This window comes from Wyeomyia smithii, chromosome 1 (genome assembly GCF_029784165.1).
Source record: "Wyeomyia smithii strain HCP4-BCI-WySm-NY-G18 chromosome 1, ASM2978416v1, whole genome shotgun sequence".
NCBI classification, from domain to species: Eukaryota; Metazoa; Arthropoda; class Insecta; order Diptera; family Culicidae; genus Wyeomyia; species Wyeomyia smithii.
This window is the reverse complement of record NC_073694.1, coordinates 189559762-189580251: the sequence shown is the minus strand read 5'-3', so window position 1 is coordinate 189580251 and position 20490 is coordinate 189559762. Positions and strand designations below refer to the sequence as shown.

At 39.4% G+C, this 20490-nt stretch overlaps 1 protein-coding gene across 3 annotated transcripts in view; it reads right to left on the bottom strand.

Annotated features, from left to right (window-relative positions):
- The window catches only part of LOC129718361 (limbic system-associated membrane protein), a 966807-nt gene that overhangs the window by 347859 nt on the left and 598458 nt on the right, over positions 1–20490 (bottom strand). For 2 of the 3 annotated variants that reach the window (XM_055669073.1, XM_055669074.1), the window contains one exon: positions 15914–16048. In XM_055669073.1, the coding sequence (XP_055525048.1) occupies positions 15914–16048 (135 nt within the window). Of the gene's footprint in view, positions 1–15913; positions 16049–16394; positions 16754–16818; positions 16935–20490 lie in introns of those variants that run through there. The other variant, XM_055669075.1, reaches the window with a different exon arrangement.

The window sequence follows — 20490 nt, the reverse complement described above, 5'->3', positions numbered from 1 at the left end:
TGTATGGTGAGATAGCAATAAACAATTGAAATTATCCGGTTATGTAGATAAATAACTATGAATGAAAATGTAGCGTAGCAGTTCACTGGAAAAACCGCCGTTAATACTATGGTGAAGTTTCCTTCCAATTCACCGAAATAGTTTTGATAGATTATAGGTATGGATATTATTCGAAAAGGAAAACTATAGAAAGTTTTTTGATATCATATAGTATTTTTTTTTTTTTTTGATATATTCGTATTACGATTCAAGCTCAGTTCTCTATCAGAATTATTTTCATGGGGAGAAACCACAAAATATTAAGTGAAATGTATGCAAAGCGTCACGAAGTGCCATTTGTGTGCTCAATTCTTGAAGTATGAATGAGGGTTCGTTCGGTAATCAATTAGCAGAGTGTATACGATTCAGTCATTCCGAATATATCTTTTTCAGTGTGTGAAATTATGTTTATTCCACTAGCAACACTTCCGAGCTGTCAAACTAAAAGTGATAATCTTCGCGCCAAGCACTTCTTTAGAGGGACAGGAATCGACAAGTTAGCGTCATTTTTGTGTAAACAACCGTAGTGACTGGTCGCGTTTAAAAATAAAGAGCTTTTGTGTGAACCGTAGAGTTTTATTGCCATGTGTTTTTACGAAATCCTTTTGACTTTACAATATACCTGGGGCAAGACATTTTTTTTTCTGAGTCACTCTTTTGCTTAGAAGTAACTCTAATTTACTCAATATAACACTGAAATTTTCAGATGATTCTTATCTTTGATTACCTTAAGAACAAGAAACCGAGCAACATAAGGCAATCCATGGGTGATTGCCACTCTCAATACCAGAGCAACCGATCGGACAACGTTTGTTTTTCAAGCTTTTCGATCCAGATTGCATCCAAATTGCAACCGTTTGAACATACCAGAGACTGTCGAAGGCTGAAAACAAACTGAAACCAGCTGTCTCGTGGATTGCCTTATTCATCTGTTTGACGTTTTGAAAAAGGATGGGTCACCTTGGTGGGAGCAAAACATATTTTATGAAAGGTATGTCTGTATGCTTGTTGGTGAAAATATTTTATTGTTCAAAGGCGTTTCACTATCCCAGTTGGGGTCTAATAATTCCGGTATCAACTGTCACGGTTCAATATTTATTTTCAATGGTAAATTTATTGAAAAATATTATTTAGTGTAAGTCTTTGGACTTTAATGTGAATTCACCTTTTAGTAAAGCATCATGTCAATGACAAGCCAAGATGTGTATTGCAGGGGGACAGAAGTTCAAGAATGGATATTCAGAGATACGAGACTTACCCCAATTTGCTTTTCATTTTTCAGGATTCCTCAGAAAAACTCGGAAGAACTCAAATTTACCCACTGTCTTGCCCCTCGACAATATATTATTTTTACATAATCTTGTAACTCTAGATCATAGTTATTATTCTGCTCTTGCCGAATGCGCAATTGTGGAACAACGTAACGTGACCTATTATTTTTTCAGATGGAACTAAAACAAGCGGCGTTTGCGAGGTATGTAAGAGCATGTTTAGACTTCCCGTAATAAATCTGGTTGAAAGTTCCCAAAATCGCCTCATATCGTTTTTGGCGATGGCTCGTGGTTTTTCGCTAACATAAAAAATTTTGAACACAGACCTCTCTAATGTTTCAAATTATTTTAAACAGAAACTAGAAAGAGATTCCAGCCACAAGTCTCTGGGGCACAGAACAGATATGCAACTAAAGAACCAACAAACGAGATCAAATTTCTTTATTTTTAGTATCGACATCTAGCGGTGGAGAGGACGCATTCTACACTCGAAATTGTATTACACTTATACCATTCATTCATGAAGAATTATTTCAGTCTCTCTGGTCCTCATACAAAACCAAACAGCAAAAAGACTGTGCGACCTCTCGCCGCTTTTTCGTCGAGAGAATTCTTTGTACTTTCCGGTACTGGTATAGCGAGAGCGCTTTTTCATGATAATCGTACAGTACCACCTGCATACGTGCAACGTTTTTTTTTTCTTCTCATGTTGATTGTGAATTGTTACTGAAATTACGCTTAAAAAATCTTTCGAATGCAGTCCTGTCTTAACTTGATTTTTATAGATTTAAGATCACCTTTTTGTCTAGTTATTGAAGCAAAAGAGAATAATTTTTTGCTGCATGTTCAAACTATTGGATCGAACTGTTCGAACGATGCACTGCAAAATTAACGTAGGATGGAACAGCGAAAAACAAAGCGTGGGCTAGGATTTGCACTCTAAAATGACTTTGATTTCTAAAATAGTTGTAAGCCGCCCGAAGATACCAAATAAGACAAAAACAGAAGGGGTTTAATAATGGCAGGAAGCTTCGGTAGTAGCCAGAGAGGTAAAAATTTTCTGCAAGGAGGAAAACAAAACAAAACAAATACCCCAGGTATAATATGATAACGCTACGAGTAGCATACTGCCCGAAAACATTTTAAGGACGAAGTACAAAATGTATCATTTATATTTCAAGAACACGGGAAAAATCAATAATACGGCAGAATTGAGCTTAAATTTACCTTAGTCAGAAAAAAGTCGAAAACTACAATCAAAAATTTATCCCAAATTAACGTCAAAAAATTTCGAAACGTCTGGAATAAAATAAGAAAAGCATGCGAAAGTGTATGCTGGAAAACATTCTTAACATCCAGAAGTATTCGAAATAAAAATAATTCTAAATAAAAGCAAAGTCTTGGTGCTACATTCCGATTCGGGTAGCGACCTACTGTTTATTATACACAGACTTCTCAGCCAACTGTTTCAGTGTATAGGACAACTGCGGGGCCAGTGCTACGACCCTACTGACACTAACAGTCTCTCTCGATCCGGGACTCGAAAGCACGACGACGGGTTTGTTAGGCCAGCATCGTACCTCAAGACCAGTTAAAAAGTTAAATCCTAAATATAACTGACCAAAAACACGTTGAGGCAAAAAAAAAACGAAACTTTTAAGATTGTATCTGAAGATAAAATACTACAAGGTATACAGACCTAGGGTTGTATGAAATGGTGACGTGGTACTAAACCCTGTAATTACAGATAGAATTATTTCGTAGTTACATATTTTAATTCTCTGCTTCCCCTTTTTTTCAGAAATATATTTAATAACACTCGAAAGAACTTCATTTACACTTGGTGATATTGTACCTGTAGTGTTTTTTATGTGCAAACAACATTTAACAGTTACAACGAAGTTAAAGTTTAAAAAGAATATTTTTTTGTTTTTTGTTTTTGTTTTTTTTTGCCTGCAATTACATTCACTGTTTTACGAAGACAGCTAATATAAGTATATGATATTATTTGTAAAGCTAAAAATAAAAAAAATTACATCTAACAATTTTGAAATGTAAAAAAATATTCTGAATAGATCTTAGTAAATGGAACAAAAACAATCACAAGCACTCGCCGGCTCTTACTCTTCTATAAGTTAGTATTTTTAGGAACTTACTCGTTCGATATTATGTCGGTTACGATTATTTAGTGAATATCGAAGATAACATTATATAAAAATAACTTATAACTTATAACCGTTGCAAAAATGTTCATTTTTTGTTGAGTAATTTATGGTTTTTATGGTAACCATATTCATGAGAAAAACTTTCAATTATAGACGACAATGATCGACGACGAGAAACTAGCGGCAGTCTGCTCCACATATACTCTACAGTACTGTTACTTTTACCAGCTTGTTTTCTTTCAAGACATCAGTTTCTACTACGCGCAAACAACAGGTTTAGAAATTGTTCAAGAATGGAGGTTGTTTCAAACTTTTCGGTGAACCTTTACCTTCGAGATATCAACTTAGTCTAGGTTCATGGAAGCAAAAATAAATTGACCTATTGAGACGGGGAGACTCTGTCAATTTTTTTTTTGATATTGATACAGAGAATATCACAGGGATTGGTTAGTGTCTATTAATGTCGTCTGTGCTAGGAATGCTCGCATATGATTGGTTCATTTTTCGCGTGAATTTGTCCTTGATACTTTTTATCGATTTTTATCGCTTTGCAATTAAAAAATAATGATGACTAGCGTATAACAAAATTGTTCAACATTTTTTCTATCCAACAACATATTGGTTATTGTTATCCATCATGTAGTTAAGCTGTTATTATCGTTTGAAATCTGACGCAACGTTTGCCAGTTTCATTTCCAATTTATCAGAATGCATACCAGTATAGAGAACAAAGACGTAGTCCCACGTCAAAAATTGGAAAAGGGTAGTAATAATAGTTTTTTTAACCTTTTATAAACAAACAAAAATAATAATCAAGTAATAAAATTTACATATAATTGAAAAATGGAATTCGATTGTCATTTCCAAAATTTTCACGTAAAGGAAAACAAAACAAAAAATATAATCTCGAACATATCTCTGACTTGGACAAAACAATCAGTACGATCAGAAAATTACATGATTCAAACATTACAAAATTTAGCAACATTATTCGTGATTCATGATTTAAGAATTACATGATTCAAAAAATAAAAATTTTAGCCAAAATGCCCGAAATCGTGAAACAGCGGAAAGGCTGCAATAGAAATTGATTACTAATTTAAAACAAAACCCGCTAGAATAAACGAAGAAACGCTTCTGAAACTAGAAGAAACAGTTAAAAAAATGATATCTAATAACATAAAAATTAACTGTAAACCAAAAATAATACCAATCTGAAAGAATAAATTTATCGAGTTTAATGTGAAATGCATAAAAACTCTAGAAAATGGCTTAAAACATCTGAAAACAGTTCTTAAAAAAAAAAAAAACGATGAATTTCGAATTTAGTTCAAAATGGTTGAAACGTCTATGAAGACTAGAAAAATCATCAATGGAAATAATTGGTTAAGTCACTCTAAATAGATAGAAATTAAAATAAAATACGGTCCTAAATACAGAAACAGAAAAAAAGTCATCTTGAATTAAGCTGAAAATTTGTCTGAAAATACAAACTAAGTGAATAAGAAGTTTCGAACTGACCTAATAAGCTTGGGAATGCTTTTGAAATCCGAAGAAAAAAGAAAACAAATATTAAGAAAATGATCTTAAATTTAGTTCAAATTTTCAAAGTAATTTTAACCCCCAACCTCTTCCCTTAAAACTACTGACGGGTATCAAACCATCATAGGAACAGTTTTTGCCCTTAAAAAACTCCCAAATGTCAAATTTGGTTCCATTTGCTTCATTAGCTCCCGAGCTATGCAGAAATTAGTGTTCGATTTGTGTAGGAGCCTTCCCTTCCAGGAAAGGGAGGGATGTCGAACCACCATAAAAATATGTTTTGCTTCTAGAACCTTTACCTGCCAAATTTTATTTCATTGATTTGATTAATTCTTTGAGTTTGGCAAAAATTTGTGGTCTATTCGTATGAAGCCTTCGGTTCCAGAAGAGGGGTCAATTTGGTTCGTTATGCAGAAATGTTAGATTCATTTGTATGGGCTCCTCCCTTCCGGAGAAGGGGGGGCTTTCGAACCATCATTATAATTTTCATTACCCATGCCGCATGCCAAATTTGGTTTTATTTACTCGATTAGTTCTTGAGTTATGCAGGAATTTGTGTTTGGTTTGTATGGGCCTCTCCCTTCCAAAGGAGAGCAAGGTATCGGAAAACCACATAAATAATTTCTGCTTCCAAAAACAACAACACGCCAACTTTGCTTCCATTTGTTTGATAAGTTCTCGAATTATGCAGAAATTTGTGTTTCACTTGTATGAGCCCCTCCCTTTCAGAGGAGGGAGGAGTGTCGAACCACCATGTGAACATTTAATACCCTTAGAATCATCCGCATGTCAAATTTGATTTTATTTAGTACTAAGTAAGTAAGTTATATGGGGACATCCCTTCCGGAGTAGGAAAGGGTGTCAACCTACCAGAGAAATAATTTTTACTTTCAAATACACGCCAAATTTGGTTCCTTTTGCTTCATTAGTTTTGGGGTTATGCAGGAATTGTTTTTTCATTTGTATGAGAGCCCTCTCTTCCAGAAGAGGGAGGGATGTCAAATATCCACCGAAATATTTTTTGCTCTCGAGAAAAGGCTATTTTCCAAATTTGGTTTCTATCGCTGGATAAGTTCTTGAGTTGTACAGAAATTGGTGTTTCATTTGGGTGGGACCCCTCCCTTTCAGAGTAGGAGAGGAGGGGGTCTAATAACGGCCTGTGTGCTCCCACAGACCGTTATTATTAAAAAAAATGCACCAAAGGATCTGAGTATGCCATTCGACTCGTTATGACGTCATGAATCTCTGGTCAAAATTTCAAAATTGTCGTACGGTACATTTTAGAGTAATGCCCTTTTGAAGGTCGTAAAGTACGAAAAAGTGGTATAAAAACAACGAAATAGTTATTTTAAAGCATGTTTTTCAACCACAATTTTAAAAAATAACTTCCAAAATAGGTTTTACACATTCCAAGTGTTATATTTCAAGACATTTACAATTAATTGGTGGAAAGATTTTTTTGGGAATCCCACAGTGCACAGTGGTCTTAACTCGAAAAATCGTAATCATTTTAGATTTGCCTGTCAAAAATTGATTTTATGTACTTACTGCCTTCAACAAAATTGTTTCATAGAATAAGGCCTCAATTTTGGCGACTTCCGGTTTCTGGAAGAGATTGAAAAATTGCCGAGTAACATCCACGATGGGTATTTCCAGAATCTGGATGCTACCCAGAGACCTCAAAACGACACCATACGAACCGGAAGTCATCACCTTGAATTTCAAAAAGGTGTGTGAAATTGATTGATTGGTGTTCGGTCATATTTCATTTTTTCAGAAACCGGAAGTTAACATTTCGATATTCGAAACGGCCGCTCGTTTTCAGGTCAAGGGTAGTACAGTCATACCTCGATATAAGGCAACTTTTTTTTCATTTTCGTTACGTTATATCGAGTTACGTTATATCGAAGCAAAAAAAAAATTTTTTTTGCCATCACCTATCGGTATTTTTAAACCTTTCTTATGCCCATTTAGAGCAAATTTCAACAAGCAGAAAACATTTTTTTTAATTGATGCAAGACTGTGGATTGTTACTGAAGAATGTGTAAAAACCTATTTCCCATCACCTATTAGTATTTTTACACCTTTCTTATGCACATTTTTGACAATTTTCGCATTGGTTTCATTGGTTTCAAAACTTACTACAAACATTTTTTTGAAGCAATTTATAGCCCAAAACCTAAATTAATCCACCTAGTGGTGCAGAAACCTTTCTTATACAAACTATTACTTTTATACATATTCGACCAGTCACTTACAAATCGTCTACCATCATAAGTCCAATTTCAATAATGAATGAAATGATTTTGAAGGATAGTTTTCAGAGTGTTAACCAAAGACGATCATTGAAATAAAGCTTGACGTGGTTTTTGCAAATAATATGAATGTTATCACTGGAGTACATGAGTCTTATTTTTTCGATCACAAACCAATGTTCAAATGCTGGCTAGAAGCAATTGATTTTTTTTTTTGAGATAATCGAACGTGGGGAAACAGTAAGAGATAACAATGATGCTGATTTCACACTAGAACAGCAAACATGTATGTTAGTTTAATGCGGTTCTACTTATTCGCGTTATTTTCAGAAATCGCAGGAACTAGATTTATGAATCAGCCTCAAGTTTTATTTACGAATTGAAGCAAACTTATACAAACCTGCTCTCGAAAAATTATAGTTTAGAATTATACAGGAAAAAAATATAGCTATTGATGAAAGTTGTCAATTTATTTCTATCTCAAATGCATTATCTGAAAATGAAGGTTCTCCACGATCTTTGAGAATTTTAGATTTTCAGAGTGTAGGCGAGAACATTATTCTTTTCGAAGGCCTAGACAGTATGGAAAAATCCGGAATAAAGACTTTTTATATCATGCTGCGATAACGAGAAGTGGAATAACATGGATACTCTGTTTGCACTTAGTCTTAAATTAGAATGCAATATTTATATCTTACATGAGCATATTGTATCATTCATAGATATAAGTGACTTTTCAATTTAGTATATATATTTCATAAGAAGTGAGGGCGGGAGCTTCGGAAGAAAAGGAGCTAAGTAAGCATTGCAGTTTATTCTAAAATCCGGTTCAAATTTCCAATAAAAAGCTTAAGGGTAATTTATTTACACCAGTTACGACGCACTACGAAGAGTGTAAAGATTACGAAAAGTTGTCCATGATTGTTGATTTCCTTTGAGAAATAAATAGCGATACGGAAAAAAGGGATAGAGAAGAGGAAAGAGCAGTGAGAGAGAAAACTTATCCAGAAAGTAAAATATCCCATGTCTAAAATATTCTTTGGTCAAAACTTTACAGTTCAAGCAACCAATAAAAGATCGCACTCAGTATGATTTTCAAAGATCTCTGGGGCTTTCATTTGAGCATGCGAACTTCAAAATCGGAATAAGCGTTCTGTAAAGAGGGTTTTTTGAAGTAGAGTACTTCTCTCAGGAAGTTCGACTACATAGGGATGTGAAATGAAAATCTAAAACCGAAAAAAGTGAAAAATATGTCCAATTTCAAATGCTAATAAATCGGTTAGTATTAGATGGATTTCTTCGTTCTTGCAGCAATAGATTGGAAAATTTTCTAAGATTATTCCCAAAAGAAGAACATTGTAATTTTATTCTTCACACTATTGTACTATTGAAAATAGTCAAGCCTTGTCAAAACGAAAAATTCGACCTCTGATTGGTCATTACATGATTGCTTCCCAAGTACGGTCGACAGAATCACATACCTTGCAATTTTAAACATGCTATTTGGCCTATAAAAGAGCTTGTTTCAGCCGAAGCCACTCATAATAGTTCTAGACAGCGACAACAGCAGTCCTCTCTTAGCAGCAGCACTAGCAGTGCAGTGGATACCAGCGATGGCGGAAAGCGGCCACAGCTGTGGCGTAGCAATGGATAGCGCACTAGTTGCAGCGGATTCCAGCAACGATAGCAGCTGGGCAAGCTGATGCAGGGACAGTGGATACCAATGGCAGCATATAGCGGCCACAACTGTGGCATGGCTATGGATAGCGCAGTAGTTGCAGCGGATCTCAGCATCGATAGCGGCTGATGCAGTGAGGCACTTTAGTGAAATGCAGTCTCTGTGCGATAGTGGGCACTAGTAAATGCATTCAATAAAAAGTTGACTCATTTTGACAACACGTGACCCGTCTAGTTTTAAGTGTTGAATCGGCTTTTCATTGTTTATTTTATCACAAGGAATACTTTATTCACACTGTCAGTGATAACGCAAAGATGTGATCGGCATCTTAGCCGATACTAAAATGAACAACAAATTGTCCTTTTCAGGATGAAATAAAAACTTGATTGATGAGTCAATATTTTCTAATGATTCTAATTTCCAAATTTTTAAAAGTTATAAATTTTACTTTATCTCCGTGTCTCAGAACGTACTGAATTATCTTTTTCTTCAGTCATGAGCACGACATCCGAAAAAATTGCATCTCTAAATTCAAAAAATGTCAAACCCAACCATGACAAGCAACTTACTATATTATTGAAAATTGTCAATCCTTGTTGAAGCGCAAAATTTGATTGATCTGATAAGTCAACGTTTATTTACTAGAAAAAATGACTGACACGCAAGCAGCCGAGTTATCTTTCTTGTAAAAGTATTCTACTTCAACCTTGCGGTCGTGGCTTTGCACATAACCCTCCTGTTTTTTCTGTAATTTTTCTTTTTTGGGTCGATTTTGATATACTACACATATAAACAACATATTTACACATACATACGTACAGGCACACATACACAAACAAACATAAATTGCTCAATTCGTCGATCTGAGTAAATTGGTATACAATACATGGCTCTCCGTGCCATTAATTTAACCTTAAAGGTTAAATTTCTCATATAAAAATACTCTTTGATCAATATTTTAAAATCTAAGCCACTAATCAAAAATCCACTCGGTAGCATTCTGGGGGAGCACAGTAGCGTTCGTTTGCGTATAAGATAATTGAAATCGGATATTGCGTTCTGTAAGAAAGGTGCGTTAGTATTTTGCGGCACATACATACAGACAACATACATACACACACACATACACACACATACACACACATACACACGGCGGGCGACTTCAACGCTTGGGCTGTTGAGTGGGGAAGTCGCTTCACGAACCAGAGGGGCCAGATCCTGTTGGGGGCTTTTGCAAAGCTCAACCTAGATCTGGCCAACGTTGGGAACAAAAGTACATTTAGCAGAAATGGTGCGGAGTCGATCATCGACGTGACGTTCTCCAGCCCAGGACTGATAAAGAACTGGAGGGTAGACGATGGCTACACTAATAGCGACCACCAGGCGGTCTGTTATAGTGTAGACAACAACGAGAGGCGGCAAGCGACGGGTAGAGCCAACACTCCGACCGTTCGCGGGTGGAAGACATCGCACTTTGATGCCGAGGTATTCGAAGAGGCAATGAGAAGGGAGCGCGAGGGGGGCAGTTGGCTCCGCCCGACTGCCGACCAACTAGTTGCTATGCTATCGTGGGCGTGCGACGCCACCATGCCTAGGACTCGCCAACCTAGGAATGGAAAGCCACCGGTTTACTGGTGGACGGACGCGATAGCCGACCTTCGCAGTGCGTGCCTCCGTGCAAGACGGAGGATGCAGCGTGCGCGAAACGAAGAAGAGAGGACAGAGCGCCGCGCAGAATTCAGTTCGGCAAGATCGATGCTAAAGAGTGCGATAAAGGCCAGCAAGAGGGCCTGCTTCGATAGGCTATGTGCGAGTGCCAATACAAATCCGTGGGGTGACGCCTACAGGATCGTAATGGCCAAGACTAAAGGCGCGCTGGCGCCTGCAGAGCGATCACCAGCGATGCTGGAGCGTATCATCGAGGGACTCTTTCCACGCCACGAGCCTAGTCCTTGGCCTCCGGCGGTCGAGTCTCACGTCCGAAGTTCCAGTATCTCAGACATAGACCAGAGATGGTCGGCCAACCTGCCGAGCATCCAATCCGTGAGCGACGACAGCCGTGTCGAGGCAGGGGAGGAGGCAAGAGTTACGAATGAGGAACTCATCGTGATCGCCAAATCCCTAAAGGCGAGCAAGGCACCGGGACCGGATGGTATCCCTAACCTGGCGATCAGGCTGGCGATAAAAACGGCCCCCGGGCTGTTCAGGGCAGTCATGCAGAGGTGCCTGGATGACTGTCTCTTTCCGGACAGGTGGAAGCGGCAGAGACTGGTCTTATTGCCGAAGGCTGGTAAACCGCCAGGGGACCCATCGGCATATAGGCCTATCTGCCTGCTGGACACCGCGGGCAAGGTGCTTGAGAGGATCATCCTCAACAGACTGGTGAGATACACGGAGGGTGTACACGGTCTGGCAAGTAACCAGTTCGGCTTCCGGAAGGGCAGGTCCACGCTGGACGCAATCTCTTCCGTCATCAAGACGGCGGAGGTAGCAATCCAGCGCAAGAGAAGGGGAATACGCTACTGCGCAATCGTCACGCTCGACGTGAAGAACGCGTTCAATAGTGCTAGTTGGGACTTCATAGCGCTCGCGCTCAGGAGCATCCATGTACCGGTGTCGCTGTACAAGATTCTGGAAAATTATTTCCAGAATCGAGTACTTGTTTACGACACAGAGGAGGGTCAGAAGTGCGTCCCAATTACCGCAGGAGTTCCGCAAGGTTCTATCCTGGGCCCGGTGTTGTGGAATGTCATGTATGACGGAGTGTTAAAACTCAAGTTCCCTGTAGGGGTTGTGATCGTCGGCTTTGCAGACGACATAACGCTGGAGGTTTACGGCGAGTCTATCGAGGAGGTCGAGTTGACGGCCGCGCACTGTATACGCAAGGTCGAGGACTGGATGCGCTCCAGGAAACTGGAGCTCGCGCATCATAAGACGGAGGTCACGGTTGTGAACAACCGTAAATCGGAGCAACAGGCGGTGGTCAGAGTCGGAGACTGCACCATCACCTCGAAGCGACCCCTGAAGCTCTTGGGGGTTATGGTGGACGACAAGCTCACGTTCGGGAGTCACGTCGACTATGCCTGTAAGAGGGCCTCATCGGCTATTGCAGCACTATCTCGTATGATGTCCAATAGCTCAGCGGTTTATGGCAGCAAGCGAAGACTTCTTGCCAGTGTGGTCCAGAGCGCTAGGTACTAACAGTTACCGTGGTAAACTGGAAAGTACCTACAGGCTCATGTGCCTGAGAGTTGCGAGTGCGTATCGTACGGTGTCATACGATGCAATCTGTGTCTTGTCCGACATGATGCCTATCAGCATCGCCATCAGGGAGGACAGAGAGTGTTTCGACCAACGTGACACAAGGGGCATGCGAGGTACCAGAAGGTCATTCTCGATGCTCCGCTGGCAGCGGGAATGGTCCAACTTCACAAAGGGCAGATGGACGCACCGACTTATACCGGAGATATCCGGCAGGGTCGGAAGACGACATGGTGAAGTGAACTTCCACCTGACACAAATCCTGTCAGGCCATGGTTGTTTCAGGCAATATCTGCACAGGTTCGGACACGCGGTGTCCCCCATGTGTCCCGAGTGCGTGGAGGAGGAGGAGACTGCTGAGCATGTCTTCTTCGTATGCCCCCGTTTCGTAAGAGCGAGGTGCAACATGATGGCTGTGAGCGGGCCTGGCACTACTCCGGACAATCTAGTCCGGAGGATGTGCGACGACCCGGACATCTGGAACGCGGTCTGTGCGGCCGCCCCTCTGATCGTCCTGGAGCTGCAACGTGTGTGGCGGGTCAACCACCTACACGCCAGTGGTAGCTCCAGTCTCCTGGTAGTTAGCTAGGAGTTTATAAGCGTAAAGAGGGTGCATCGCGCACAAAAGCCACTTCCCGACGTAATACTTAACCGTCGTTCCGGGAAGACCAGGGCTGGAGACTGGAGGGGTTTTAGTGGGTCGGGACAGGGATCAGTAGGTGCCTGGGCGAGTGTAACTACCCCAGCATCTCTCACCTAGTCTCATCCCCACACCCTGAGTTCTCTTCTCAGGTGTCTGTTTGCAGATTTCCCCGCCACCTTTAAAAAAAAAAAAAAAAATACACAGGAACAGACATTGCTCAGTTCGTCGAGCTGAGTCGAATGGTATATACGATTCGGCCCTCCGAATCATGGATCTATTTTGCGTTTTTCGACCGATTTTATAACCTTTGTTTAGTATAACAAAGGTAAAACAAAGGTAAAACAGTGGCTGTATCATTTATTTTCAATTTCAATACATTTTAAAAAGTTACGTTATATCGAGTTACGTTATATCGAGGTTGCCTTATATCGAGGTATGACTGTATTTGATCAATTTTGGCATTATTCCAGAAACCGAAAGTCATCATCTCGATGTTCAAAATGGCATCTCCAGTTGATGCCCGGTTTTTTAGCATCATCCGTGAATACGTAAATAAATATTGGGGGTATTTGGTCATTTTTGGGTTTATATCTAGTAACTGAAAGTTGCCATTTTTGAATTCAAAATGGCCTCTGGGGTCGTTTCCAGGTCTCTGGACATCATTTTGATTCCGAAACTACTCATACGAGGTGGTATTTGGTCAATTTTAGCTATTTTCCAAAAATCGGAAGTCGCGATCTTGAATTTCAAAATGACGTCTGGAGTTATTTTGAGTCTCTGAGCATAATCCTGATTCCGGAAATACCCATATTCGATGATATTTGGCCAATTTCGATTCATTTCCAGAAACCGAAAGTCGCCATTTTGATATTCAAAATGGCCATAAGGTCTGTGGATATCATCCCGATTTCGGAAGTACTCATATGAGGTATCAATTGTCACTTTTTCGCGTTTTTTTAAGCGGGTTTTTTTTACGTTGGTTCCGGAATTTACGCGTTTTTTTACGCGGATTTCGAAATTTACGTGTTTTTTTTACGCGGATTCCGAAATTTACGCGGTTTTTTTACGCGGCACGTAATCCCCGCGTAAAAAGCGGCTTTAGTGTATACTTATAATATTATCCAACATTTATAAAAATTCTCAATTTCGGAACATATCTTCTAAAAAACTGGATTTTCGAGAATGAGAAAATTCTTTCGGGCCACCGCTGGTACTGCTTCCAAAGTCAATAAGCTACTGAATCTTTTAGTACTAAAACTATTAAAATCGGATAAATATTGTCAAAGTTACAAGGGTTTCAATTTGTGGGTACCCGAGTACCCCGTCGGGCATGAAGAGTGTTTTTTGTCGATCACATAACGGTTAATAATGGAAAATCTATTTCGAAAAGACCGCAACTTCAGGAAGCAAAGTCCAATGAGAAAGCCTTACGATAAAATGTACATAACTTTATAAAAACTATAAAGGCAAAATTACCCTTACCGCTACAATTGATGTCGCAATTCAAACCACTATAAAACTACATCCTTCCGTAAATTCCACATAAAGTGATTATTAATGACCGGCAATATGCCAACGAATGACCATGCAAAGCACAGGACTCTCGCTAATCACTTCTCCGTTCATTAAACTTAGAGTGCAGTGTCGATTTTACCGCATCCGCTAGCGATTCAACCGCAAAATAACCTGGAATCGCAGGTCCGTTCCGTGTGCTTGCTTTGTTTTTCTAATCGAAGGGTGAGTATTTATTCGTGGAAGTTTTGATTTCGGTATATCTTACCGAGTGCAAAAACACTGATTGATCGAAACAAACTAATATTTTTTGCAAACATGTTTACTCTCTCTGGCCCAAACCGCCTGAGAATCAAATAGAAGAAAAAAGGAGAAAAATATCCGGCGCGCAATCTCACTCGGAAAATAATTTCACACATAATCTGTTTATATTCGATTTTGATTTATCTCTCGCTTCCATTCGCTTTCCAGGCACGTCCCACCGTCGTCCAGTGCTAGCACTTCAGTGTCCCTTGCCCCGGAAGGCAAAATGCTCGTGTGCAAGTCCGATCCCAAACATTCCATCACATCCCATAAAGCATAGCGGCCGCCATAAGCGGGTCAACATAATTCCCAAGTCCCAATTCGTCTCCACTTGCTGCGCACCACCACTCACTCTGTAGGTGCTTCAAGCTGAAGTCAAAATTCTTGGCTTAGTGGAGGTCTCGCGCTCGTCTCTTTACCACCATCGCTTTGTATGTATGCATGTGTGTATGTGTGCTGCGCCTAGAGTAATCCGCCGGCACCCAGTCAGAGACTCCAGAGCAGGATCGAATTATAATATCATCATCCCACCGGATGCTTTCGCGACCCAACCCCTCCGGGTGATTCCGGCAAGAAAAGGAAAGACGACGAAGCGTGTATGTGTATTCGGGTGAAAAGGCATGATCAGTTGTCTCGGCCAAGGAAACGGAACCACCAACAATCACTCGCGAAGTGATACATTACCCGTGCATGTCGACACGATAAAAAGGGGCAGCGGAATCATGTTTGTTTCAACCATAAAACCGGTCGGCATTCGGGAAGGCATGCCGCTGCGAGTTCAATCTGGCTTTAAAACTTCAATTTATAATGAACCTAAACAGCCAAGGGAAGTTTTTTGCTTACTCTGATTTAAATATTGACGCTGTTTCGTTTACAGAAATTTCACATGGATGCTCTAGTCGTTTATCTTACCCAACCAATATCAACTTTTAGAGAAGCTAAAAGCTTCGTTAACCGCCTCAAAAAATGGTATGGATATTTTTCATTTTGTGGCATGGGAATTACAATTGATAGCGACTAGGTAGTGGCTAACCCTATTTTAAATCACATTCTGCAAACAGATAGCACATTATTCTCGCATCAAGCGATTAGGTAGTTACTTCGAAATGGATTCGTTGCATTATTTTTGCCCACGATTTCGTGGTTTCCAATTGGTTAGAATTGATACCAAAACCACAAAAAAGGGAAGCTATTCCATTTCAGCAATTTTACCTCAGCCCTACATGGTCAGTTTCGGAACTTACCTAGATTTTCAACCTCACAGGGTAGCACCAGGGTGTCACCCACGACTGCCCGATAGGTGTGCCCTCGTGAGATGAACCGTGGCACCAGTCCATTGTTAGTCGATGACAGACTTTTACTACTACTGCTGCTGCTTCCTGTGGAAAAAAAGAGAAAGAAAGTAATACTGCTATTAGTTTCACCTCCGAACAAAAACACAGAGTAGCAAAGCAGTCTACAAATCGAATGCTGCGGATTAAAATGTTTTCCGAATGTCATGTCACATTTTGAACTTTCCTCGAAAGCCACCCAAACCCTGAGCAAAAAGCTGTTACGTTCCGGTGCGTTCTCGGCTTCAGCGAATGGCAATATTCAGTTCCGGGCGCAGGCAAAAGTTCAGCGAATGTCGCCACATGTTGATGGGGACGCAGCACCGAGGGTAATCGCAAAACGACTGACTGTAAGTGCGGATCGTGCAAAACTACTTATGAAAGACAAACATACGTGATCCAATGAACTTTCTCGGCGTTATAGTGATTGCTTTCACCGACGGAATGCAATCTGCTGGAACGAACGGGCGAAACCTGGGGGTGCGGTGGTGGCAATGAACCAGACGGGTGGTGGACCCGTCATTGTAGAGGGAAATTGTGGATAATTCAACCATCGCCGCAGTGGGAGAGCAAGCTGCTGCTAAATTTCGTCACGTTGCACACGGTAATCTTCAGTCGCTCGACAGGTTAAGCCGCAATCCTAGATGTCGTATCAGACTCTGCAATCGCAGTGTTTGCGACTGAAAGCCGCAATTGACAGCGTTTTCTGCGGAACTAGTAAGCCTATTGTTTTGAAATTTTGTCGAATTTATTCTAGAAATTAGAAGTACTATGACGTTACAGAACAAAGAACTGGTTAATTTTATTGTACTACCCACAGTTTCTAGTTTGCTATTTATTGCTTCTGAAACCTATTTCCTTAAAGCTTACGAAGCTTTATTCGCAGAAAAAGTGTAATAGGATGAGTGTGAATTATTATTATAAAACTGTGATGTGGTGACATTAAAACACATACCCAATAAAAAACCTTTCGACTCCGTACGTAACCCCCACACCGACGCTGTAGGAATACGAATATTAATGTGAAATTCGACATATGTTAGAAATGTTTGCTACAGGTGTTTGTATATACATTTCGATACATGACTTTCGAAGGACTGAGCCATGGATGGTGGCCAGAATCTAAAAATAAAAATCTCATGCTCTATGCTATCTAGTTTTCTATGAACAATGTTTTAAAAATCGCGGTACATGATTGCAAAAAAAAAACTAGTAAACCAATTTACGAAATCTAAACCATTTTTAATAAGGTTGAACGAACGAGTACATAATTTTTTGATATTGTAAACACATTTTTTTCACAGTTTTTAGTCACATATAGTAACAAAAGTTGACGTGAATATCGAAAAAATTTTATTGAAATGTTATTCCAATACTTTAAAATCGATTTAATCTAAGTTTGTGACATTCATGAACCCACGGGAAACTCTTCTGAATAATGGGAATGAGATCCACCGTGTGCTGCGAAAAATCCGTACGCCGCTCTTTGTTGAATTCATCTTTCACGAAGAAATTCATTGTTTTATAGTGCAATTATACACTGAAATGTATGAAAAAACAGCATTCAGTTGTATTTTTTTCGAGACTGAAGAAAAATCGCCAAATCGACTATTTTTCGACAATTTGTAGGATAAGCTTCTCTTAACCTAAACTTAGAAAAATCTTAAACAAAAAATTAAATATGCGATTTAAGGGATAATATCCACCAAACGGTAGAAAAAAAAAGCTTTTTCAATATTTTTTTTTAACAAAATGGCGGCTGTGCAGCGATTGCCGTGAACCGCTTTTTTTTAAGATCTTTCACAACGAGCAGAAGAAGTCGTACTCAACTCCACCTATAACCAAAACAATGTTTTTTCATTACCTGCATACGCATCGTTAGTGTACTTCCATGATTATACTTTTAGAATTTTTCTTCGCAAAATGGCAACGGTTTGGGAAAAAAATGGCTTTTCGACAAAAAAAAATCGACTTTAATTGTTCATAACTTTTGTTGTTGTTAATCAATCGCTAAAATCGTATGTACATCACTAGACAATCTAATGAAGAAGCTACAGTTTTAATTTCAAGTCAATCAGATGTAACCTTTTTCAGTTCTACTGCTCACCGATTTTGAAAAAATGGCTTTGAGAAAACGCGTTTAAAGTTTCAAAATGCTATAAATCTCAACAATCGCAATAATAAAGCCCCCGATATTTTTTTTACCTTCAGTCAGCTATCTCTGCGCCGTAAAGTTGTCATTCCTGGGCTTTATTTTCCTATTCTTCCTTCTTTTTATCTGATGTAAGGCTGCGCCTACCCTCTTTCACGATATCAGACATGCGATGCTCAGTGACTTGGACGCGATTGGCGTCCGACCCCACGCAAAATTCAAACTTTTCACTCATATTTAAGTACTTTTGAATATATCTCACAGTTAAAAAGTATATTAAAACTCTAAAGACCAGAATCGCGCCGAATGATCTGGAAATACGCGAAAATTTTAATCGAACATTTTTGTTTGAATGAAACTTTGCACACGTATTTGGCTTAGCAAACTGAGCATTTTTCACAGATAGAGAGATTTTTTACACCCGTGAGTTATATTCTAAAAGGGCGTATGCTTTTTGGCATAGGTTTCATTCGAAACATTGTAGCCCAGAAACCGTTGGTTGTATAGGAAAACTGGCTGAGAATGAGTTGTAGGGAATTAAAAATGGATAAAAAACGCTGTAAAGAAAATTTCTGACCAAAAATTTAAAAATAAACAAACAAAGAAAATGATCCCAAATTGAGCTCAGAATCGTTGAAAAGTGCCTCTTAAGGCCAGAAAAAGCTAAAATAGAAAATGATCCCAAATTGAGCTCAGAATTGCCGAAAAGTGCCTCTAAAGGCCAAAAAAGGCCTGAATAGAAAATAATCCCAAACTGAGCTCAGAATCGCCGAAAAGTACTTCTAAAGGCCAGAAAAGCCCATAACAAAATATGATCCCAAATTGAGCTCAGAATCGCCGAAAAGTGCCTCTAAAGGCCAGAAAAGGCCAAAATAGAATATGATCCCAAATCGAGTTGAGAATCGCTAAGAGGGCTTTTAGAGGCCAGAAAAGGGCTATATAGGAAATGATCCCAAATTAAGCTCAGAATCGCCGAAAGGTACTTCTAAAGGCCAGAAAAGCCCAAAATAGAAAATGATCCCAAATCGAGCTAATAATCGCCGAAAAGTGCCTCTAAAGGCCAGAAAAGGCCTGAATAGAAAATGATCCCAAATTGAGCTCAGAATCGCCGAGAAGTACTTCTAAAGGCCAGAAAAGCCCAAAATAAAATATGATCCCAAATTGAGCTCAGAATCGCCGAGAAGTGCCTCTAAAGGCCAGAAAAGGCCTAAATAGAATATGATCCCAAATCGAGCTGAGAATCGCTAAAAGGGCTTTTAGAAGCCAGAAAAGGCCAAAATAGAAAATGATTCCAAATTGAGCTAAGAATCGCCGAAAAGTGCTTCTAAAGGCCAAAAAAGGCCTGAATAGAAAATGATTCCAAATTGAGCTCAGAATCGACGAAAAGTTCTTCAAAAGGCCGGAAAAGGCCTGAATAGAAAACGATACCAAATTGAGTTCGGAATCACCGAAAAGTGCCCCTAATGGCCAGAAAAGGCCTATATAGAAAATGATCCCAAATCGAGTTCAGAATCACTGAAAAGTGCTTTTAAAAGCCAGAAAAGGCTGAAATAGAAAATGATCCCAAATTGAGCTCAGAATCGCCGAAAAGTGCCTCTAAAGGCCAGAAAAGGCCAAAATAGAAAATGATCCCAAATCGAGCTCAGAATCGCTGAAAAGTGCTTTTAGAAGCCAGAAAAGGCCAAAATAGAAAATGATCCCAAATTGAGCTCAGAATCGCCGAAAAGTGCTTCTTAAGGCCAGAAAAGGCCTATACAGAAAATGATCCCAAATTGAGCTCAGAATCGCTGAAAAGTGCCTCTAAAGGCCAGAAAAGGCCAAAATAGAAAATGATCCCAAATCGATCTCAGAATCGCTGAAAAGTGCTTTTAGAAGCCAGAAAAGGCCAAAATAGAAAAGGATTCCAAATTGAGCTCAGAATCGCCGAAAAGTGCCTCTACAGACCAGAAAAGGCCAAAATAGAAAATGATACCGAATTGAGCTCAGAATCACCGAAACTTCGAAAGGCCAGAAAAGGCCTATACAGAAAATGATCCCAAATTGAGCTCAGAATCTCTGAATAGTGCTTCTTATGTCCAGAAAAGGCCAAAATTTTTCAATCTTACTCCTTCTTCATTTTACTTTTTCTAATGAACCCAGACTGTTCAAACTTCATATTAGTTTCTGCAAATTTGGATATTTTCACAAGTATAACAAATCCCAACTCGTTAATGTAGAACGAGCGTCGACTCTCGCACGTAAAAAAAATGGTCGAATTTGCGCATCGAAAAAATACGCACTGTCATAGTCATTCGTTGGGCGACATTATTTTGTTCTATTCTTGTCTACTTCGTTCTAT